Here is a 25,560-nt window from a genome sequence, read left to right on the forward strand (position 1 = left end):
ACCAGTGCCATCCAAGCTTGGTTGGGCATCGGGTTGGATGACTGTACATTTCCACCTCCAGTGCTCAAATTTGTAGGTAAGCAAGGAGGAGGAGGTGGCATTTGGTTTTCATTTTGAGGCATGCATGGAACATGAAAACTTGGGCCTCAAATTGAGGATTCAATGAAGGGAGGAAGCAGTTTGGCCACACGCAATATGTGCCATTTCTGCATTAGTTCATGCTTTATTCGTTTTAAGCTCATTCATGCAATCAATGGTCGAGCTGGCTTGGTGTTTAACATCTCAGGTAACATTTTTGCAAGTACCAATGTCATCGCCAAGAATCTGGACAAGGGTCTTTGCAAAATTTATAAAGAAGCTTAACTGAACCCAGAATCTTTTCACAGTAAGCCCAAATAAATTCCTTACTCCTTCACTGTTTGCTACTCACTCTTTCTATGTCTTAGGATTTAAAAGCTTCAAACCCCTGCAAAAAATAAATAAAAAAACAAAACCTAAATAACTCAAAAAAATCCAAAAAAATCCCTTTAAAAAAACCCTAAATAATAACCAGCGGTCAAGAAATTATGAAAGCAACCTGTCGGCTTACCCCCAAAGATGAAAAAGACACCAAAACAAGCCTGTAACACCCACTTTCTGAGAAAAACCCACTGTTTTTTATGCCCAAGATGTCCAGAAGCATCGTTGGATAGCCTTAGATGGATGAGTTTGTCCTCCTGTAGCACTGTCAGTCACTGTTGGTCACTTCACAGAGGAGAAATTAGCTGAACCAGACAGCAGAAAATGACAAAAAACCCAAAAAAAATTCCCTTTATACACAAACTGGGCCCATGGATGTTTAACTCGTAATTTTTACTTGCCAAGCCAATTCAAACTTGGTCATCACAATTAAAACTTGGCTAGATTCAAATCAGATGCTCTGACTGCCAATCAGAATTAGAATCATGATTTGGTGATTTAAATCACTTTTCGTGTGACTATGGTCCAGAACATTTTACCATAATTTGCTAAGAATAATGAGAAAACCCTTTTGAATGTTCATCGCCTATTTTTCTCTTAAATTCTGCCTTCTGAATGTTCTTTATATTTCTTCCATTCGTATCTTGCTGCATATCATCTGTGTGGTTTTTTGCGGGTGTGATTGGTCCGTCATATGGGACAATTGCCCAACTGTTGTGCACCAGTACTCTATAAATAGCCTCCCACAAAACAATTTTCAATCCTTCCAAATGGGTCCATGAATATTAAAATTTAGATTGAACACACACTTATGGAATCATTTGATGTGGAGGACTCAATTTCCTGAAATTTGTGGGAACAATTAAACATACAGTGGCCAGCCAAAAGCCATATGCCTTTACTCTTGTCACACATATCAACTCATGTACGGAAGCCTTTCTTCACCAACAAACTTTCCATGGAGAAATGAATTAGCCTGTTTTAATCCAAAATCCTTCCACGTAGTATTCACAAAATTGGCATTTCGGTTTTTTTGCTAGAAAAATTAGGAGAGATTTAAAAAATAAAAAAAATAAAAAACTCACCACCCTATTCTCATTACTATCTTCAAAAGACATCTCCATCCCCAATACCTGCCAGGCAATGAGGAATTGTCCCTACCCTCAGCGATGCATCTTTATCCTACCAGACAATGAGGAATTGTCCCCTACCCTCAGGGATGCATCTTTATCCTGTGCCCTCATCCTAGGCAAGTAGGAGATGCAAGGGATGTTCCCGTACACCTTGAACACATATTATGTTCACTGTTAACCACTATAAAACATTAGGGATGCATATTTATCCTACCAGACAATGAGGAATTGTCCCCTACCCTCAGGTATGCATCGTTATCCTGTGCCCTCATCCTAGACAGGTAGGAGATCCAAGGGATTTCCTGAAAAAAATAGGAGATGCAAGGGATGCTCCCATACCCCTTGAACACATATTATGCTCACTGTTAACCACTATAAAACGTTTTCCAAAAGATTAGAATGCTATATTTATGATAATTCAACAGCCACAACAACCAAAACCTTAAAAATTGAAAGGAAAAAGAAAAAACAAAACAACAAAAAACAGATTTTGAGAATACGGTCAAATGGTTACGAAAAGCATTATGTGCTACAAAAGGCAAACTATCCACATAAAAGAAAACTACAAAAAGAGTCATTTCCTGAAGCAGTATAGAATAATACTATTGCTAAAAAGAGACCAAGAACCTTTTCTACATGGCAATGTAGCTTTATGAAAAAAATCTTCTTCAGGGCATATTCATAACATGATTCTTACTACAAAATTTTCTGCTCATTGAAAAATTAACATATTATGCTTTGCAAAATAAAAAATTAAGTGGCATAAGCAATTCACCTCCAAGCACAACACAGTAGAGCACCATAATAGCTTTTACCACCACAAATCAATTGCTCCTTTCCAAAATCAAATATTCTTAAATGACCTACAAAACCAGACTTCACATGTGAAATTGTAAACTCACTCAAATTCTTTGACAGGTGCATGCTCAGATACAAAACCACAAATAGAGAAAGATAAACCAAAGGACATAAAAGTAATACCATCCCTTCCAACAGTTGCCAAAAACTGGCCATCAGCAGAGAAGGAAATACTGTTGATGGGACATTGGCAGACATGCCACCTTGCAATAGGGTTGCTCTGTAAAGAAAATCAGGAAAGCTATTATGGGACACAAAATTTGGAAATAAAACATGTCCTAAATAATCATGTCAACAAATGATACTTTAAAAGCCTTGTCAAATTTTATAGAGACATACTCCGCACTGTTTATCTACTAATGATCATGTGCGTAGTCTAACGAGGCATCAAATTTGCCCAGAAAACAGTGGAATTTCTGGCAAGATTTTGACAAAATCCAGCAGAAATTTTGGGAAATCCAGGGTACGGCTGTCAAGTTCCAAGATTTTGGGTGCCGCAGATGTTTTTGATGGTGCTGAATCCATTTCCACCATCAAAAACAGGATTCAAGCACTCCTGTCATATTTGTTGAGAAAAAAATGGCTGGATTCCGGCAATTTTTTGCCATCCAAGCAAATTTGCCACCTCGGTAGACAACACAATGATCATGTATATGCTCATATTAATGTAGAGTTCAGCTGTGTTAAGCCAATAAAACACGAACATAAGTATAATAACAGAAAATTACAATGTAATTAAAGTTAAAATTCACCATGTAGTATGAACCCTACTCCCTGGTTAGCCATTCAATCTGGGATTTTATTCAAGATAAACTCAGTAGCATGGAAAACTACAGGCCTTGGAAGAGGGAAGATCTTTTAAACGTGCTAGCTTGAACACCAGATCCCATTATATCACTTCAAAATAAACAAGGAGCTATATTGTCTTATAGATAAAATTTAAAACAATAGTTCTGGCCATAGCTGCCACCAACATTAATATTTAAAATATGGTGGACCATAAATCTGGAATAAATGCATCAAATAATAGAATTTCTTACCTCAATTAAATAGAAGCATGTTAAAGTTTATTTATTAAAAATGCAAGCATTATTATGACACGTAAAAAAATTTAGTGCATTTAACAATGCCATATCATGTTATGAGATAACTTAGCAATGAATCTACGTTACAATTGAGTTATCCTATAGTAATGTCTACCTCATGTTATAATTTTTCAATTATTTAACTAATAAATAGCATATCTTCTATGGTCATAAGATACAAGGTTCAACATATTAGAAGACATGGGCATAAAACCTCCATGTTATTCACCTCCTACCATCTAAGTGGGTGGGACCCAAACTGGATAATCAAAGAGGACATTTACATACAATATATCCAATCACCTAGATCATGCTTAAAGTGAGTGTCAGCCCAAACATGGCCTTCTACTTTAAGCACTTTCTAGAGTGTTAGTTTCCCTTAAAACCGAGTAACTGATTTGTAATTATCTAGGCATGCAATCAGAAATATAATTTAAACTGCTGTTCTGAAACTTAAATTACAAAACTATAGCATGCACAGCAGAAATAAATAAAGTTGAAGACAAACACATAAGACACCAGATATACCCAAGAAACCCCAACTCCAGGGAAAACCTGCAAATTGTGTGTGTTTTTCTATTAGCTCAGCAAAATAATAATCTTCAGAAATTAATACGGCAAGGGAACAATTCCCTTCTACAGCAAAACCTTCTAAATAACTGAACCAAGGAAAATCAAAACACCCCTGCACACTTCTGCTACTGTATGGCTGTGCACTATGGCCTCTCTATGCACTGGTATGCATTGTACTGCCTTTCTATGCACACACTAGCTCATTGCATGGCCATGCTAATTATGGGTTGAAATAAGGTTGTTCAGCCCTGTCCTTCTCTCCTTCTTGGTCGTTGATCTTCCTTGCTGACTGCTGAAACCCTAACTTCCTCTTGTTGAGCTAACACACACACACTCTATGCCCATTGAACTGGCCACTTTTGCAACCTATTCACCATTATAATTCGACCTGGGCCACACCATCACTCTCAATGGCGAAAAGATTAAATCTTGATGAAGGGCTAAGATCTAATTATATGTTAACTTCGTACTGTTTAATTTTTCTGAAGTCCAACATTAGGAAATAGTTAATTAAATAAATAATTCCTTAAGAGGTTGTCTTGTAGGTCCCTATGTTAGCCGTGGCACCTCGGCAAGCAGAACCCTTGCTTCTCTACTCCAATCAACACTCCCTCTTAGAGAGGAAGGTGTTTTGCACTACATAATATGATTACAGTCAATGAAGAGACCTACGAGGAGGGGCAATAGACACCTGCACTAGTGATGGCATCAATCAGTGGAATGGAAATTCAGATTGATATAAAAATTCTCATTAATTTGAAAGTTTGATTTCTTTCATCAATTCAAATTGCAATTTGATTAGTAAGAAGCTTTCTTTTAAGCAGAGATTATGTTAGATCATAATCACCAAGGAATGACCCGAATTGGATTTTAATCTATCTAGGATCGTTCCTTTTTATAGTAATAAACTTTCAAGCAAGCATCCTCTCTCTATCCTTTTCAAATGAGTAGTCTCCTTCCTCTTTCCTTTCTTACAAACCCTTGCTTCTACTACTTCACAAAAATCCAACTTGTCTCTTAGGGGAAACAAATCTGCCCCTTGGCAAAGCCTTGGTAAGGATGCCTGTTGTATGCTCCTCTGTTGATATGTACTGGAGTCTAACTGTACCTCTCTAAACAATGTCCCCTATGTGATGATAGTGTATCCCGGTGTGCTTTGAACGATCAAGAAACATTGGATTCTCAGAGAGCTTGATGCAGCTTTGATTGTCATAGTGGATCACAGTGGACTGTAGCTTGTCTAAACAAGCCCACAAGCAACTTCCTCAACCAGATGGCTTCGCATGCTACCAAACTAGTAGCCATGTACTCTGCCTTTGTTGAGCTCAATGCAATTGATCTCTGCTTCTGACTAAACCGAGAAACAACTATTGATCCAACAATAAAAGTGTAACCCGATGTGCTTTTCCTATCAATAGAACTCCCTACCCAATTTGCATCAGTGAAGCCCTCAAGCTTCACCCCATCAACTTGTCTATGCCACAATCCATACTTTATTGTCCCCTTGAGTTACCTCAATATGTGTTTGGCAACAACCCAATGCACTCTGGTAGGCTCGACCATGAACTGGCTCAAAGAGTTAACTGAAAAACATATGTTTGGTCATCTATTTCCCAAATACATTAGTGATCCAATCAATTGTCGGTAAAGCATGGGACCTACTTGCTCTGATCTATATGTGCCCACCTTCCTCCATTTTGTGACTAGAGGCATGGTCATGGGCCTGCAATCCTGCATGTGGAATTCTCCCAGAATCTTTAGGGCATAGTTGCCTTGCCCCAAGAAGATCTTACCATCCCCCTACCAAACCTCCAATCTAAGAAACTAGTGCATCAGCCTCATATCCCTCATCTCAAACTCACTTTGAAGATCTCTCTTGCACTACTAAATGAGCTTATCTACGCCTATCAAGATCAGATCGTCCACATACAACACTAGAATAAGCGGCTCACCTCCAACAACAATGTAGTAGAGGTTGGGGTTCACTTCAATCTTAGTGAAGCTCAATCCCTGTAGGTAATTGTCAATACAAGCATACTATGCCTGTGGAGCCTGATTGAGCCCATACAAGGTTCTCATGAGTCTGCATACATGAATCTCCCTGTCACATGTCTCAAACCCCTCCAGTTGCTCAATATAAATCTCCTCTTCAACAACCCCATTGAGGAACATTGTTTTAACATCCATTTGGTGGATCTTCCACCCCATCTAAGTTGCAATGGCTATAATGATCTTGACAAACGAATATCTAGTCATGAGGGAAAATGTCTTGTCATAGTCAATGCCCTCTATCTGCAAGAACCCCTTGGCCACAAATCTTGCCTTGTATTTCTCGACGCTCCTATCATCCCCATGCTTGATCTTGTAGAACCAGCAAGATTTTCCCTCAAGCATTGGTAGCACCTCCCAAACATCATTTTTCATGATGGAGGCATATTACACAATGGCATCTCTCCACACCTGTTAAGTGGCTACCTCCTAGTAGTTGGAAGGCTCGGCATCTAATAACTCAGTGATGAGTGCCATATACCCTGTGTACCTATGCAGTTGTCTACTCTATCGAACCGATGTACTAGGAGCACCAACTCGCTTTACACCTCCTAGATCAACTGCTCTATCCATCTTCCTCTCCTTCTCCATGTGTTGGGCGTCACAACCTGAGTGGGCTCCATTCTCTCCTCCAACTATGTGTTCCCTCTCATCCCCATGCTACTCGGCTTGCCCATCAATGTGTACAGCTATAGTCTAAGGCATTGGTTGAGCCTCCCGCTTGGGAGCCTACTGCTCTTCCTCCCACACTGTAGCCTACTTACGCTCTAAGGACTTCCCCAAACTTCACATCTCTCCTTATGACTATCTTCCTAAGTGTTGGTACATATACCCTATACACTAAGTTGCAGGAAACGTGGGGGGAGGGGTCGTTTCAGGCAGGAAATGGAAACGAAACTGGGAAACGCGTACGGTACAGCCTGGAAACGCGTTTCCGGCCGTACTGCCACGTTTCCCGAAACGGAAACGTGGCAGTACGGTCGGAAACGCGTTTCCAGGCCGTACAAGCCACGTTTCCCAGTTGTAATGTGTTGTTTTTTATTTTATTTTTTTTAATTTTTTTTTAAATTTTTTTTAGGTTTCCGGTAAATTCTAGAAGCCTATTCTAAAGTTATAAAAGAGCAATTTGTCTCATTCTCTCATCACACTATTCAGCAAATCATTTCTCTTGGAGACTGGCAGTTGTTTCAACTAGGGTGTTTTGAGCAGTGAGCAAAGTAGATTTCAACAGCAGGAGAAAGAGATTTCAGCAGCAAGAGAAAGAGATTTCAGCAGGAGATTTTAGTAGCAGCAGATTTGGCTCAGCTACAGCCATATTTCTCTTCTCTTTTCTGGCATTTCGGGGTAGTTTCAGCCACAGAAAATTAATTTGGGTAAGCCACATTCATTTTTTTAGTTTCTTCTTACTATTTCTTCAATTTTTCTAGGGTTTAGGCAGCCAAAAATATGAAAAACGTTTTTTATTTATAGATTTGTTTTTTAAATTTATTTTTGCAGCAGATTTGGCTCAGCTACAGCCATATTTCTCCTCTTTTCTGGCATTTTAGGGTAGTTTCAGCCATAGAAAATTAATTTGGGTAAGCCACATTCATTTCTTAGTTTTTTCTTACTATTTCTTCAATTTTTCTAGGGTTTATACAGCCAAAAATATGAAAAACGTTTTTATTATTTAACTTTTTTATTTACAGATTTGTTTTTTTAATTTATTTTTGCAGCAATGGCTTCCAGCCAAAGTGCAGCTGCAAGTTCAAGCCCTAGGGCCAACCCAAGGGCTGAATATTATCCTCTTTGGAGGCATGTGACGAAGCTTCAAAGATGTGGAGGTGGTGGCTTATGGGAATGGCGATGCAATCTTTGCAATAATACGTACAAGGGCTCCTACCCAAGAGTGAAGGCGCATCTATTGCATGGAGGAGGACAGGGGATTTCAGGTTGCACAAAAACATTAGATCCGTTGGCAAGGAGGGCATATCAAAGAGAGCAAGATGAGGCGGATGGTACTAAGAGAAGGCATGATGAGCTTACTCAAGCTCCATCTAACATTGAGCCAAGGATTGTAGTTGAAGCAAGAAAGAGGAGAGCTGGTCACACTCAACAACATGAACAACCACCACCCAAAAATACCAGAGGCCCAGGGGCATCCCTTTCAGTTCAGGATAGCAGAATTGCTAGATTGGTGAATGTGCAAGCAAGAGAAGAAACTGATTCCAGAGTGGCTAGGTGCATTTATGCATGTGGTATCCCATTCAATGTTGTTCGCTCTCCTTACTGGCAAGATATGATAAGGGCAGTTAACAAAGCTCCTCAAGGGTACAAGGGGCCCAACTGTGAGAAAGTCAGAACCCAGCTTCTCAAAAATGAGAAGGACCTTGTGGAGGGCATTTTAGCTCCAATTCGTTCTTCCTGGAGTAGCTCTGGGGTTACCATAGTCTCAGATGGTTGGACAGATATGAGGCGCAGACCATTGATAAATATCATTGCCACTTCCCCCAAAGGAGCAATGTTTATCAAGGCAGAAGACTGCTCAGGAGAGGTGAAAGATGCACAGTACATTGCTGATGTTATTATAAAAGCTATTGAACAAATAGGGCCTAACAAGGTGGTGCAAGTTATCACAGATAATGCACCGGTTTGCAAAGCTGCAGGTTTAATTATTGAGAGGAGGTATGACCACATCTTTTGGACACCATGCATTGTCCATAATCTGAATCTGATCTTAGAGGAGATCGACAACAAAGTTTCCTGGATAAAGGAACTCACAGGGGAAGAAAGGGAGATTATCAAATTCATCACCAACCACCACCAGTCTCAGGCCATATTTCGAGAGTACTCCAAATTGGAGTTGTTAAAAGTTGCTGAGACAAGATATGCCTCAAACTTCGTGATGTTGCGCCGCCTTGTTGAGGTTAAGCATGCATTAGTTTCTATGGTGGTGAGTCAACTTTGGATTGAGTGGAGACAAGCAGATTTAGAGCGGGGATCTATGGTGCGTAGATTGTGCCTTGATGAGGATTGGTGGAGTAAGGTAGATTTCTTGCTAAAGTTCACAACCCCTGCATTTGAGCTTCTCCGGAGTGCTGACACTGACCAACCTTTCTTGGGAGAGGTATATGATGGCATGGATTCCATGGTTGAGAAAACTATGGAAATCATTTCGCAGGAGTCTCCACAACTTTTGTTTGTTGATGATCATTTTGCTGGTTTGATCAAGAAAATCATTGTTGATAGGTGGAACAATTTCAATACACCATTGCACACTTTAGCACATGCTTTGAACCCCAAATTTTATGATGAGGAGCTTATTGCTAAAAGCAATGGGAAGAGGAAAGCACCCCATAAGAATAGAGAGGTGGCTACTGGGGTGAAAAAAGCCCTTATGAGAATGTTTCCTTCTCATCTACATAGGGAGGTAAAGGAGGAATTTGTCAGTTTTGCTGCAGGAATAGATGATTATGCAGATATATCAGCTTTGAAGGAGAGAAGCACCATGAATCCAGTTAGGTGGTGGATTTGTCATGGAGCAAATGGTGTACATTTGCAAAACCTTGCCATTCGTATTCTTTCACAAGTGGCAAGCTCTTCATCAGCAGAAAGGAATTGGAGCACTTATGGTTTTATTCATTCTGTGAAGCGCAATAGGTTGGGCTCACAGAAAGCAGAGGATCTTGTTTATGTGCACTCCAACCTTCGCCTTGCATCTCGTAGGGGTCCAGAATACAACAGTGGTCCTTCTAAAGAATGGGATGTGGATGCAGAAAATCCTGATTTGGATCTCTCTCTTGTTGCCCTGAATATTGAGGCCGAATCTGGAAGTGGAATTTGTGCATCATCTTCTTCAGCACTACCATCCACTGTTGAGCATTGTGCTGCTTCTATTTTTGATGAGGATTGTTATGATGAGGATTAGTCTTTTGTGACTTGTCTCTATAGTTCTTGCAGCCTTATAGTCTTTATTGTACTTGCAGCGTCATATACTAATATAAATAAAGGCTGATTTTGGATTTTCCTATATTTTTATTTTCATTATGTGATCATTCATGACTCATGAGTAAATGTGATGTAAATTTAATCTTAATGTTTAAATGTAATAAATTATAATCATATAATGTAAATGTATCATTAATGCTTTATGATTGCACATATATATAATAATAATTTTTAAATATTTTTAATATATATATATATATATATATATATATATATATATTATTATATATTATTATATTATTATATATATTCGCGTTTCCCCGTTTCCAAAATTTGGGAGGTCGCGTTTCGTATCGCTTCCCGTTTCGGAAACTCGTTTCCGTTTCCCCGTTTCGTGCAACTTAGGTTTTAAATGTACTTGAAAGATTCCCGCTTTTCTTTATTATGCACTTTTTATCAATAATGTAAAACCTTATATATATATATATATATATATATATATATATATATATATATTTCACTTTTTTTTTGTTCGTTTGTTCAGAATATATTATTCCCTTTCCTCTTTTTTTTTATATACCCTTCTTCTTTATTCTTTATTATTATTATTATTTTTTAAATAGTAGCAAATGGCCAAAGACCTAAAAAAAATGGAGAATCTCCCAACGTCTGGCGAAATGCTTCAATTATGACAACAACAAGGTTGATGATAGGTTGAGAGCCAAAGGCCTGGTGATCAGCCAAACGTGGCTTTGATACCAAATGAAGCAAACAAAGTTCCTTCTATAAATTAATTACTCCAAAAGACTTTGAATATAAAGATATCCATGAGCATACAAATATTATACTTATTACTACATGTATTAATAAGAATGATTGATTTACAAATGGGAACGAGAGGCTTGCTTATATACCAAGTGTCTCTTCATGAAGAGTCATGTCCTATTAGACATGCCTCTTCAACCTAATTACTAGCTTAACTGACTATTATTTATGATCATTATCTTTTACATTATATTTATATTATTTATATATTTTATTCGTTACAAGGACGCACATATACGCAGTAAAGGGAAGACCTTAATCTGCAGTTGAGGGTGACACTTACTCACAGAAAGGAGGTCTCTTAGCCGCAGTTGGAGAGGCCCTAATCAACAGCAAATGAAGGCCTAAAACCGCTGCCACAAGAGGCTTCTATCTGGCCCTAATCCGCAGTTAGGAAAGGTCCTAATCTGCTGTCCAAGAAGCACTTATATGCTGTCCAGGAGGAGCATTAATATGCTGTGAAAGAAGCCCTCAAACCATAGTTAGAAGAGCCCTTATCACAGCATTAAAAGGAACCCTCAGATGCAGCAAGGATAGAGATATCTAGCCGCAGAAAAAGGAGGTATCTAACCGCAGTTTGATGTATGATCTATCAGCTGTCCAAAGGAGCTTCAATACGCTGCAAAAGAGGTCAACTAAGGAAGCCCCAGCACATCAAGAAGAAGCATGATCAGATTGCTGTAGGTGACAGCTCATTGCTGTAGATGACAGTAATGTGATAGAGGCTGTTCCAGGTATGAGACTGTAGAACTGAAAGCCACAGTCATAAGAGGAAACTGTGTGATGATGAAGTCTGCCCGCAGACTTAGATCAGCCCTAGTAGAACTGGTTTCATATGCAGATTGGGTACTGATATACTGATGCATTTATAACTGTTTTGAGGTTTTGTACTTCTGTGTTGCTATGTTCTAGGCCACAGGCCATAGCACCATAGCAAAGGTTTCTTTGGGGCTGCTCTCTCTTAAGTCTGTTTTGAAGATCATAAAGGAAGCGTTGTACAACCTCAGATATCCTCATCAGATCAGCAAGCTTATACATGGGTCAGCTGCAAGCATGAAGAATCATGGACAGCAGCAGCATGGTAAAGCATGGACAGCAGCAAGTACAGTGCAGCAAGTACATTGGGACAGCAGTAAGCATGGTGCAGCAGTGGCACTATGTACAGCAATGATAAACACTGGGACAGCAGCTGCATGAGGTCCCAGATTGTGATGATAGGTGCAGCATGGTGCAACACAATGATAGGTGAAGGAGTCACCTTGGAGAATCAGTTGAAGCAGCGTTTCTTCAACTAATCTCATGTAGAGATGATCTATTCTCTTATCTAGAAAGTCAAAGTGTTGACTTTTGTTGTAAATACTCTCTCTCTCTCTCTCTGCTGAACTATTGAAAAACATAGAAGAAGAATTGATCAAGGATTTCCCCACATTGGGGTTTGTCCTTGGCTAGCGCCACATCTTGTGTCCTCTTGTCTTGGCTTGTCTTCTGCGATTTATGTTTATGTTCTATCTGCAGTTTACTTTAATGCTGATGTGATTGCTAATCTGGAAAAGATATTGAGCTAACTGTGAAAATTGAAATAAATAGAACATACCTAAAATTAAAAATATATTATAATAAAGCTGAGATTGTTTTTGCTTATCGTGTTATAGAATTGCATACATTTTATATGTTATATTTTGCATGGCAATCTTCTGTTAAATGAATAATAATTTTATTTGAAGTGCATGTTCCAAATTTTCTTAATTTGGGACATTACAGTGGTATCAGAGCCTTGGTCTTGGGTTAGCTTGAGGGTTTCTGGTAATCTTGTCAGGCCAAATTTATCAGTCATTGCAAAAAACAAATTACCATCGTGTCAAGTTTGTTTTTTTTAAGATAATGGAGAAGCCTTTGATTAGAAGACTGAATTTCTGAGTAAAAGTGATTATTGAGGGATCTTCTCGCTGTTTCCCATGTGTCGAAGACTGAGATAACGAAGTTATTGTTCCATCAAGGCCGAATTGCATTAATCCAGAGGCGGAGTTGAAGGGTTATTCTCTCAGTTTGGAGATTGATTTGTTTTACTGAGGCACATTCTAATGCTCTTTACACCAGACAAAATTCTGTCGTTGATGTAAAAGGATCATGAGCACAATTTTAAGAAGCAGAATAATGCGGTGAGCCGCTAAGAACACGATCTAGTGTATCTGCAACAAAACTTGAGTTCTTATCAGTCCCGTGGGCAAAACCAAGAACGTGGGAAAATTTTCCTAATCATTGTTCTATTTCGTCTAAGCGTCTTCTTTGTCGAACTAGGTTTTGTGGTCGTTACATCAAGAAATTCACTTGAAAGAATCATTGATCATGTCCACATGAATTAAATTTTGGTTTGAAGTCAATCGGATCGGGGTTAGAAACTTGCATAACCTACAAATCCTAGGCTGCACATCGAGGCTGAGTGGTTAAGTGTGGAGGATTGAGACTATCGGGAGTTGAGTTTTACAGCCGCGGGAATCGAGAATACATGGTCGAGCAAATATTATTGTGTATCCACCGTGATGGAAGCAACTAATAATTCGTTGTGCATAATTTTCATCGATTTGGAGCATTCGGCATTTCCGGCAAAGTTTGTTCTAACCTAGTGCTGTGATCGCGCTGCTTTTCCAGTTGCAAATCGAGGCAGGGCTGAGATACATGGGGCAAAGTTTATTTACGTATCAATTCCTTCTTGGCAGAGTTAGAGATGAGGCTGCATTGATCAATTTGTGGGCTCTGTCAAAATTTATCGGCCACGTCAAACTTTTCTTGAGAAACAACCGAATGAATGAAGTGGGATGCCTGCCTTTGTAATGACCGTGAATTCTTATGAAGGCGTCGAAATGTTTTTGGCCAAACTATAGAAGCAGCGGTGCAGCGAGTAATTTATAGACGTGGGGCCAGATTATTGCGTGGCCAAATGATTAAAGTCATGTCCCTTGATTCTGGAAATTCTGGAGGACGAATCACCAAATCTTAATGCCAAGAAGTGAATGTTTTTGAGAGCTCTTGCTTAGGAGACAGATCTGGATCAAGCAGTGGAGCTGCATTCGACAATTTTCAGTGGAATCCGAGTCGAAATGTCGAGCCACTATCTTAGAACATGATCGGGACTATAAGAATCGATTGGTGACCACCTGTAGTTGTTGGTGCGAAGACGATCAGACCACATGTTTTTGTTGTATGCAGACGATCAAAGGATGAATTAGTCATTGCGGGGATCGAATTGATTGTTGAAGGTGCAATTCCTAAATTAGTGGTATTATCAATCTGAAACAAAGGAGCAAGTTCTTACATTAACCTGAAGCACTCCAAAAGGAAAATACCATTGACTTGCATAGACAGAGTTTTTTTCTGTTCCCACGATGAAATTGTGGCCAAGATGAATCAAAGAAACGTTGATTGCTTGTGGAAGCCCAAATCTCACGAAACTTGATTTTTGTGGATTTTCAAAGGGTCGTGAATTTTTTTAGACCGAATTTCTTCATTAAGAGGGTCTAGACAGAGCTTTTGTCCGTGAAAAACGAGTGGTATCTAGACATGAGTTGCAAGCAGTGGCAATTCCTTGCTGGCGGTGCGTAACTCTGTGGGGAATGAGCTACAATGCTCTTGTGGCTAGAAGAGTTGTACTGATTGTTGGGAAACGCTAATAACCTCAAATTTGCTTCACTGTGCATAGGAGCTGGATATCTACTTTCATGTGCTTACGTCCTTGATTTTGTTGACACGCTAGCCCAAAACTCATGGGATGCCTTTCTGAGAGGTTTGAAGCTATCACAACTTGCTGAACTGGACAAGTGGTTATATTTTGGAAGTCTAGACTATCAGCTTCACCCTAGGGCAACATATCTCTATATCACAAGTTGGGGTATCATCTGAGGAGGAGTGTGTCATTTATATATTCCAATTGGCAGCTCTTTCATACCAGGTTCCTTTATCATCTCAACATTTCTTTGCCTTTCTTAATATGTATGATGGCTGGTCTAAATTATTCATGTTGTAAGTGATTGCAAATATTACTGTTACAATCTAAGATATAGTCAAATGTGGAAACTTTTGTGATTATCATAACAGTGAATTGCACTGCATTTATCTTTAAATGAAAGTCTGTCTGAGGCCCTTATGCATATGTGCCCTTGGGTTGGAGAAATGAATATATGCCTATATACAGTCACATCTACGGCAGCCCAAAATTTTCCAGTGCCGGTAGTGATATCCTTCTCAGTGATTGGTGTCAATTCGAAGGATTAAATGGTAACCCAGGTAGATGTTTGAAGCTTGGTTGCTAAGAATTTCCAATTCTATGTTTGCTCAAACCAGAACCTCAATGATCGCTCATTACATTTTATGAATCTGCTCACTGCAGAAACTCATTAAAACCATAGGGGCCTTAAGATTTTCAAATTTATTGGCTCATGGATGAGTCACTAAGGCAGCTCGCAACCCTTAGCGTTGACCCTCTTGTTAAAAGAAATTTGATAAGGAGAATTTTTGGAGGGTTCAGATCTGGAAAAGGTGAGGAGCCAAAGAAAGAGCATTGTCCAGAACCCCCAAAGAAGAGCAAAAATCAAATGAGAAGAGTGCGGGTTTGTTTTACATGTCAGGGAGCGTGGACACTAGATCACAGGTGTAAAGCTAAGGGGGACATCATAGAGGTAGAGCAGGGGGAGACTCATTATGTCCTTGCAGATGAGGATTCTTATGAAGAGCATCAACAGGCATGTGGGGATGATGGCAGTAGTCATGGTATGCATAACTATCTAGTGGATCGGTTTAATGAGAAACAAATTATTCCCATACAGTGAGGATACCGGGAAGGTGAGCTATCAGTGGTGATCCAGCATGGCGAGCACATAAGGGAGCTTGAGCAGACCTGTAGAGATGTTGACGATAGCCCAGATTTATATTTGGTTGTGTATGATGAGCAACCAGCGTATCCTAGTAGAGGCATTCAAGATGATGAGTCACTTGTGGTGATTCAGCATGAGCAACATATGATGGATCATGAGTCAGTTGAGGAGGATGATGTACGCAATATGCATGGTGAGCCTTCTAGGGAAGGTCAGTTGGAGGTTCATATGGAACCCATCATGATGGAGGATGAGCAGCCACCATTGGGGTCAACCATTGATGCGGAGCAGACAGATGTATAGATAGCTGGCAGGGTGACAGTATTTGCAGACACTTGTCCTCGGGAGATGTTGGAGATTGACAGGGTAGTCTTGCAGGAGGCTAATATATGGCAGGCGCTGTTAGAGGTGGCAGTGCATCCATCTTTGGGTCTACCCATTGATGAGGTGGAAACAGATGTAGTGGCAACTAGCAAAGCTGCAACATTTTCAGGGAGCAACCCTCTCCAAGAGTACATAGATGGGGTTTGCAGTACAGTTTGCCCACTTTTTCCCATTAGAGGGAGAGAGACAGGATTTCTTGGACATATTTTGATTGTCCAAGTAGAGCATCAAGAGTTGAGCATGGACCTGTTTCAGCATAGCAGACGTATCCCCTTGCATAGGTGTCCATGCATTGGATTGGAGAGAGATCATGAGTTGGAATCCTATTGATGGTGTGATATCCTTAGTCGGGGGCGTAATAGAGCAGAGACCCCCAGACATGTCAGAGACTACATGCTCTAGTTGGCAGTGGGATACAGGTTGACAACTCTCCAACATTCCATTCCAGCATCAGGAGAGCAGGATTAGCGGTGGATTGAGTCAGGGGTTGGACTGGAGAGAGGTGATGAGTTGGTACGCAGTTGGTGGGGCAACATTCAAAGCCGGAACTATAGCACAACACGAGCCATGGGACCCGGGCATTGGGTCTCAGTTGCGTTGGACCACCAAATTGGTCCACAGGCAGCCAGAGTGGATTTCCAAGGCAGGGAATTGGTCCACAGGCAGCCAGAGTGGATTTCCAAGGCAGGGGATGACCAGGTCCGTGAAGCAGGTTTATGTCATCAAGTGTCCCGATGGAATTTTGAGGAGTTTTTATGGTATTTCATGGCATTCGCTTGGCATATTCCATCATCCACACAATTTACCCTTTGTTTCGTCTCATTCCGACAACTTTCAAAAATCAACGTTATTATCGGGCATAACTTAATTAATTATGCTCGAGGTGGCATTTCGGAGAGATTAATTGATGGAACACCTCAGTGTAATAGCTTATTGGAACCGGAACGAGAAAATCTACAGGATGGGATGGTTAAATATGAGTTTCAGTGACCTGAGGCGACGAGGTGGCCAATTTACCCATTTTCCGCATTAAAAAGAATATTTTAATTGAAATAAAAGAGGCAAAAGTGCTCCATCATTAAAATAATAATAAAATAGAAGGTTCTAGAGGAGTCCATCAAATCTATAAAAGAGGAGGAGGAAACCATTGGAGGACATCTTGGATTTGGTATTGTTTCTTGTATGAGAGGTTGAGAACCCGGTTCTCTACTTCAGCAGTAGCCCCAGGACGGAAACCCTCAGGTGATTCAATGAGTGTGAAGCACCCATCTCTTCACTTGGTGAATCCATTCAGGGTTCACAAGTTGCAACTATTTGGTTTTTAGTTTGTTTTGGGAGGTCCATTTGTAGTATTATTGTAGATTTGTTAAGGCCAGCTATCTCAGCGATTTTGCTATTCCAGCATGTAAAACCCCAGTTCATATATTATAATAAAGCTGAGATTGTTTTTGCTTATCGTGTTATATAATTGCACACATTTTATATGTTATATAATTACATGGAAATCTTCTGTTAAATGAATAATAATTTTATTTGAAGTGCATGTTCCAAATTTTCTTAATTTGGTACATTACAGTCTCAAGAAAAGTCTTGGAACTCAATTGTACCACGCAGCTCAAGCAAGAATCTCATTGAAGGAGATCAATAAAGAAAGCATCAAGGTGAAGATTTCATCTCCACATGACAAGTAAGTACCTTTTCATTCTATATTCAAGTTTGGTTAAAATGACTTCATGATTGCAAGGACATCTATGAATTGGATGGATTATCAAGATTCCTTGCATGAAGGAGGATAGACATAGTCCTCTAAGTAGCTAAAGTCATCAAAATGTCTCCTTTGAATTTATAAGAAAAAGATATTTATGAAAGATCCCCTCACATAGCAAAATTGGAGACATCAAAGTGATGTAGATGATAAACTCATTCTCTGAAAATGCAATCTGATCTATATGAAAGAAAAGGGTATCAAAGAATGTAGGATATCATCCATTTACAAGACCTAGAAAGGAAGATAACCATAATGCACTAACAGATAATCAAGGTAACAAATGTCCATAAGACAAGGAAGGTTACCTCATCCAACAATTTGTCGTCTCTATGCTAGATAGAGAAAGATAAGTTGATGGCAAAAGCATTGAAGGTTAAAGAAGTCAAACATGTGCAGAAAGGATAGGGAAGGCTAGTTCTCAAACAAGACAAAATTTTATAGCTAAGATTCAATGCTATGGAAACATGATGAAAAGAAGCTCATATAATCAGAAAGGAAGCTGAAGAAAAGGGCCAAGGAAAGAGGGAGTAACAATGATTGAGATAGTATCCCTCGCAAAAGGGTCTTATCTTAAGCTCCTAAATCTTGTGTTATAAATATGACCATGATAATAAGATGCATCGTGGCATCATGGAAGCATTAGGAACAAGAACTCGTGACATCACCATGGGAATCATGAAGGACAAAATCCATGGCAGTCATATAGCTCTTGGAAACCTCATTGGACATTGCAGGAAAGGAAGAGGTCATCCTGGACAAGACTCATCATACATCAAGAAGCAAACATTTGCAAGTTGGGGATATACTAGATCCTCAAAATTCTCTAATGGAATCCTCATCATAGGGTTCACTAATCTAGACAGGAAGCAAGTGTTTTAACAAGAACTCCAACTTATGAAATCCATGAGGTGATGATGTGATGACATGACGCAGATCGAGGGATTGTAGAACTTTTCAATCAAGGAAGTTGATGGAAGAAGCCTCGATGACCTCAAGGTAAAATAAGGTATGTATGCTTATGTTTAAAATTATAATTTCATGTCATATCGTTGCAGGTAACATGGACCATTGCTTCTATCTTAAGAAGCATGATCAAGAGAAAAAGGATCTCCTCCTCTGAAAGGATGCAGGAAGGCATAAGTCACTCTAGATGACATCAACATAATATGTTCTCATATTAAGTATGAGGTGATTGACTACAATGAAGAAAATCTAATTGAAAGCTAATGGGCATGGAATGTGTGAGGAAGGAAGAGATCGTGAGATATCCAAACATGATGAAGGCAATCAACGTCCAAAAGACCAAGCAGATTTGACTAGGAAATCTCTCGAAAAGACATGAAAACTCTGATGAAAGTCTGAAAAAGATGAAGACCCTTGACAATGGATATCTATGGGAGATGTATAAATATGTGTGCAGGATGCTGATACCTACTAAAAGATGTCATGATGAAAAGCCATCTCGTAACGTATGATTTAATTTAATATGATGATTTGATTTAATGAATAATATCTGCATAATGCAGGGCTACTTAAAGAGGAGTTGTAAATACATGTACAACTAGCATTCATGTGATGGATGGAAGAAGCATGATGAGAAAGTAGTGATATGACAAAGGTTCTAGATATGAAGAAGGCCACTTTCCATGAAGAAAGGAATGACATGATGAACTAAGGAGGAAAGTGATCAATGGTTGTTGCCCTACAAGGAAGAAGCTCAACTAAATTTCATGACATCAAGGAGAGAAGTTGATCAAGCAGCTAAAGGACCCACGAAGAAAGAAGTTGCTGATGTATAGAAGAGTCTCTAGCTAAGAGGGAGCTCTGACAGGTCCTTGATCAAGAGGGAGCTTGGATTGGATCACCCCTGATTAAAAAGGAGTGACAGATGTGTTTTTCTATTTCATGAGTTACGCACTAGACTAGGACTAACAGTCGTAAATCTAGGTGAAGGCCATGAAGAGAAATGAAGACACGTGACACCCTCCCTAGTTGAGAGGGAGAGATAGAAACCACATTCTTGTCTTCACTTTGGAAGAAAGAATGGAGGATTGGGTAAGCTTCTAGCATCCGATGCTCTTTGAGGATGTGTAGTGCATGTAAGACAAGAGTAGGAAAAAGGACCAGTATTCTTTGAGGGTTGGGAACCCAAGATAAGAATAGTCCTAGAAGGTCATACTCAGTGAACACTCGGGTGGGTATGTACCTTGAGAGGCAATGATGAAGGCGTCTACAGTGATTGGTCTCGCCAACATTGTGCTTTGATCTGATGAGAGATAGAGTTGTCAGTCAAGGCCTTGATGTGGAAACAATGTTGATTACTATGATGCTATACAGATGGGTTACCAATCCGACTCTTCTTATGAGAAATTCTTCATATTGAGAATGACCAAGTACCCTTGTAAATACCTCCCTAGTTAAGAGGGAGTGTTGAAGAAAAGTGTAACTAGGTTCAGTATATGTAAATGTAATTTTGATCTTTGTACTTGTCAAGAAAAGAAATATCATTTTGTAAATTATTCGAATGAGTTTCTTGCTCATTCCATAGGTCTAGAAAAGTCAAAGACTCAAAGTCATGTGTAAAAAGCTCTTCTTGAGCATATATGTAAAATGTATACTATTCAAGAACAGCGCTTCAAGACAAGCACAATCCTCCAAGACAAGCACGAAGAAGTTTGCCTGCAAAACAATGAAGAAAACAATTAAGTCAGCCTCAAAATGTATGTTAAAGAACAGTCATGTCGGCTCAGTCAAAGTGATATGTCTAGTCATGAATACAAGTCGGCTTACCTACACACAGACCACTATATATACCCCACTAGGGTCACCACAGAAAAGATATATTCGAACACCTGTGAAACTTCGGATGGTGAAGGAATCTCGGTCAACCACAGGAGGACAGACACTTCGGATAAGTAACTCGAATTCTTTTGGATGGGTACAGGGATATAATCTGCATTACAGGAGGACAGTCTCATGGAAAACTTCAATGAACAAATTACAGTCTCAGCCTAACTATGATGATAATCTTGGTGCAAGAGTACAATCACTGTTTCGGTATAAATAAGATAATGAAGACCACAGTGCTAATCATTGTCTCAACATATCAGATGGAGAGGATACACTCACTGTCTCGGCAAAATTGGGATCTCACAAGTAATATACTCTCAGCATACTAAACGCAGTCAAGACCTCAGCATAATGACAGTGATCATCTCAATCATAATCTTAATGAAGACTAGGTCATAATGAAGATTTTAGTGCATGGAATCAAGGTCATGATGAAGATCTCAATGAAGGAATAGTCATGGTGCAGCAAGTGGTGCAGAAGTGATGGCCTCAATGGTGAAGCAGCAGTGTTGATGATGATCTCAACAGTAAGGAGAGGATTGGTGCCTTGGTCTTGGAGTGGCCTAGTAGGTCAAGGGTCATGGTCTTGGTATTCGTCAATTGGAATCTCTATAAGAAGAATTATATGCAGGTTTTAAGAGGGAGAGGTTTTGGCCCTAGCAGAATGCCAACATCTTGTGTTCTTGTTTCTTTGTTTTTGGTAGCTATTTGATGATATAAGAAACACACACTCTAACCACGTCAAAGAGAAGAATGTGCTAATAAAAAAATTAAAAATGCCTCTCAAATAGTTATCATGCCCAAAAGAATCTTATTAATTCTAACTACCCTAGATTCTTTAACATGAATTACCCCATTAGCTCATGTGCCCTTTTTAAGGATGGTTTTTCTTGGAATTATGTTTATCTTTATCTCTCATACTCTTGGCAATGTTAATTTGTACACCCCCAAGCCTATTCTATAATGGCTAGAGGGTTGTAGAGAGGGGGCCTTTTATTTCTTAAGGTTTGTGATTTCTTGAGTTCTCTTGCACCCCACTTTTTGGGTTGAGTGAGTATGAGAGAGCATAATATTTATTCATAGTTAGAGGTTACACTCATCATCTTCATGTGAATACATCCCTAAACATTGGTGAAAGAAAATAACCTTGAAACCCAAGAATCCAAAGTAAAGAGGAAGAAAAACATGGTATTGATCTCAGAGAGAGCATGGCCAAGAATTGGTTAGTTCAAGAAAACTAATTTTAACCAATGTTCCAAGGCGACATGTCCCTCCACCCCCTGCCCTCCCTGATTTTTTTCAACAACCTCTAAAACTAAAATAAAATAAAATAACGCAAAAAATGAAAAACAAAAATAAGAAAACATAAAAGCGTCTAATACCTAATCCTCTATCGCATGTTTCATTTTCAAAGTAATTTTGTCTTTTGCAAAGATGTACAATGCAAGAGGGAAGAAAACTTCAGAGATAGTGGATGTGGTTTGCAGGTCTCAATGGTCCCTTCAACAAGCCTACTACAAAGGAAGATCATAATGACTTAGTTCAAGATGACCTCATTGGTTGGTGGACCATGCATGGGGATCATGCTCCAGAGATTGAACATCTTGCTATTCACTTATTGTCTCAAATTGGTAGCTCCTCCACAGCAGAGAGGAATTGGTCCACATATAGCTTCATCCACTATCAAGAGGAATAGTCTTGGATGTAGGAGAGCAGAGAAACTAGTTGCAATGCACAATGCCCTACATCTTGCACATAGAAAGACACTAAAGTATTAGAGGGGACCAACGACACAATGGGAAGTGGATCCAAAGGATGGTGCACCAATAGATGAGGATGATGTATCAGATGAGCTGCAACATAATTTGGTTGGTGTGCTATTGGTTACTCATGAGAGCAAGTATGACTCAGATAGTGACACTCCCATTGATGGTCCTAATGACTTCATGTAGCAGATGGATGTAAAGTAGCAGTCAATGAGATTGACTCGTTGATGCTCATTTTATTTTCAGTGTTCATTGTCCATTGTTCATTTTCAGTTTTAATTTTTGGATCTTGACTCTACATACTAATGACCTCAGACCAAGTCTTTGACTCATCATTCTTTACTATTTTTAAGAAATTTCAATTTACTATTTCAGACTTTAGTATCTACTCCTTTGCTTAATACTATTTAGAATGATGAATCTGAATCAATGTGTTTCAATTATGAATCAAGGTATTTCATTTCTAAATCTAAATATGAATCATGTTTATATCATTTACAAATTTCAATTTAGTATTTAGATTGCACAACAATGAATTTGCATGTGTTGAGCTTTGTACCTCAGAATTTACTTCTAGTCTTGTATCTTGACTAGAAGGACCTTGATTTGCCTCGTTAGGAGCTTGCATTCGGCATGCAACGTGTGCAAGTGAGTTGCATGCATGTTGATGTGTTGTGCATGTAAGGCAAGTTAAATTTATGACTTGTACTTGAGTTAAAGTAGAGAAAGCTAAAGATAAGATAGTTAACTAAAGTAATGTCACTTATCTTCAATTAACTTGACGAGCTAATTTTGGTCATCGATCTTAGCTTAGGAAAGTTACAAATTGAGCCTAATGTGAGGTGTTAAGACACATAACATTAGCACAGATTGAGAGAGGCTTCTCAATTAGTGTGTGCTAGGTCCGAGAAAATGCAATGAGGCTGGTGATCAGTGTTATATTCTCTCAGTTGAGCCATTATCCTTAGTACAAGAGCCCAAGTAAGTTTTGTGATTAATTTATTAATGAAGAACTATTGATTCGGAAAAAATCTATTTATGTGTTTGTGATAAAGTTCGAGTAATTTTTTTTGCTTCCATTATATTTTTGAGTTAGGAATATGGTCATGTATTTGTTCCGCTTATAATTGCTAGGAACCGAATACCGGATATTGGGTTCCGAAAATTTAACAACATGGGATGAATTTTTATTGTTGAGATTTTCATTTTTTACTAAGTCACCTAACACAGGGACACACGGGACATGAAAATTCAAGTGTCTGAAGCGAGCACGTTGTCCCCCCGGAACATGACACATAGGACACGTTATATATTATTTTATTAAAATATATATTAAAAATTAATACCAAATAGATATTTCTTACACAAAGTCTCATTCATGATGCAAATTCAAACATAGATGTAGATTCTACATTGTAAATTTAAAATTTGGAAGGTTTACGAAGTAACATTATGCATACAAATACAATTGTGACAAATTCATCAATGATCCAATAGGAGAAAGACAAGAAACAATAGTTTTCTCATTAAGTCATCAAAATCAAAATGTGTTACATATGTAGTAGCAATGCTAATGGCAAATAGCAATAGCAAAAAAAAAACAAATACAAGGTATTAGGTAGCTCATAACTCATGAGTCATCAATCATCATCATCAAAACCAACGTCACTATCATGGTCACCACTGCTCTCCTCTGTTGCATCCTCCTCCTTTGTACCCAATGTCATATTTGCATCTGTTGGTGTGGAGGATGGCCACTCAAGAGTATCACCATCATCAAAAGTGACAAGCTCTAGCACTGGGTCATTAAGATCAGAGTTGGCTAATGCCAACTCAACACTATTGTCCAAACCCATATCATCAGGAAAGACATCCCACATCTTTGTCTTTCCCTTCAACCACTCATCCCTCCGCCTGTAAATAAGATGAAGGTTGGTGTGCACATACACCATTGTCACTGCCCTAGACTGCTCAAGCCTGCTTTTCTTGACACTATACAAATACCCTTATGTGCTCCAATTCCTCTCGCAACAAGAGGATGAAGTCACCTGAGAGAGGAGCCTCATGGCTAACTGTTATAGAGGAGGGCATGTTGCACCATGAGTTGCCCACCAAGAATAGGGCTTCTTAGCCCCCCTGTCTCTAATCACATCATAGCCTGCAAATTGCGCAGTGCCAGTGGAAAAATCTGCAAAGGCATCCTCCACCTCATCAAGGGATGCTCTATCCTGAAAAATCCACCTCAATGCATATTTCCTCCCCTGTGAAATTTCATCATCTATGTGAGTAGGGAATCTACGCGAAGGTCCACCATTCATCCACTCATGGTTGTAGCATTTTGGGTTCAATGAGTGAGCCAAACAATGCAAAGGTGTGCAATTCTTGTCCCATCTGCTGACAAAAATATCTTGTATGGTGGAGGAGAAGGCCTCTGATGATGTCTCATACTCGAGGCACTCACTCTGTAAAATAATGGTCCTCACAGACTCAATCATGGAATCCCATCCCTCATAAACCTCTCCTAGGATGGGTTGGTTTGTATCTGCAAATCGTAGCAAAGAAATGATAGGGTCCATGATCTTAATAGTGAGATCTACCCTATCCCACCAAGCATCATCTAACACTGTGTCCTTGACTTTTTTGAGGCTACTTGATCTGCCTTTCTCCAAAAAGACCAAAACTCTGAAATAACCATGGCACCCAAGAGCGGTCTTGACCTCCCTCAACCTCTTCAACATGATGAATGAAGAGGCAAACCGTGTATCTGCAACCTTCAACAATGATAGATTGGTGTACTCCTTGTAGATTGTGAGGGCATTTGTATGATTTTGTACAAAGTTGCGGATATGTTGTGCATCCTCAATATTACTTCCAATCCAAGGCACATCGGAAGCAATAGATTTAAATGCTAAATCCAAGGAATGGACAATGCAAGGTGTCTGAAATACTTGTGGATATTTAACTTTCACAATCATGTCAGCAGCCTTGCAAATAGCTGCATTGTCTATAATGATT

General features: G+C 39.2%; 1 protein-coding gene across 1 annotated transcript in view; it reads right to left on the reverse strand.

Moving 5' to 3' along the window:
* Positions 1-25,560, reverse strand: part of LOC149262508 (uncharacterized) — a 213,747-nt gene that overhangs the window by 48,779 nt on the left and 139,408 nt on the right. The window contains exons 7-8 of the mRNA XM_089424837.1: positions 2,574-2,670; positions 2,368-2,455 (exon numbers count right to left, since the gene is read on the reverse strand). Coding sequence (XP_089280963.1) covers positions 2,368-2,455; positions 2,574-2,670 — 185 coding nt within the window. The remainder of the gene's footprint in view (positions 1-2,367; positions 2,456-2,573; positions 2,671-25,560) is intronic.

The sequence above is a fragment of the Pinus tabuliformis genome, chromosome 6 (assembly GCF_031772625.1).
Source record: "Pinus tabuliformis cultivar Carrire ecotype Pingquan chromosome 6, CPIR1, whole genome shotgun sequence".
NCBI classification, from domain to species: domain Eukaryota; kingdom Viridiplantae; phylum Streptophyta; class Pinopsida; order Pinales; family Pinaceae; genus Pinus; species Pinus tabuliformis.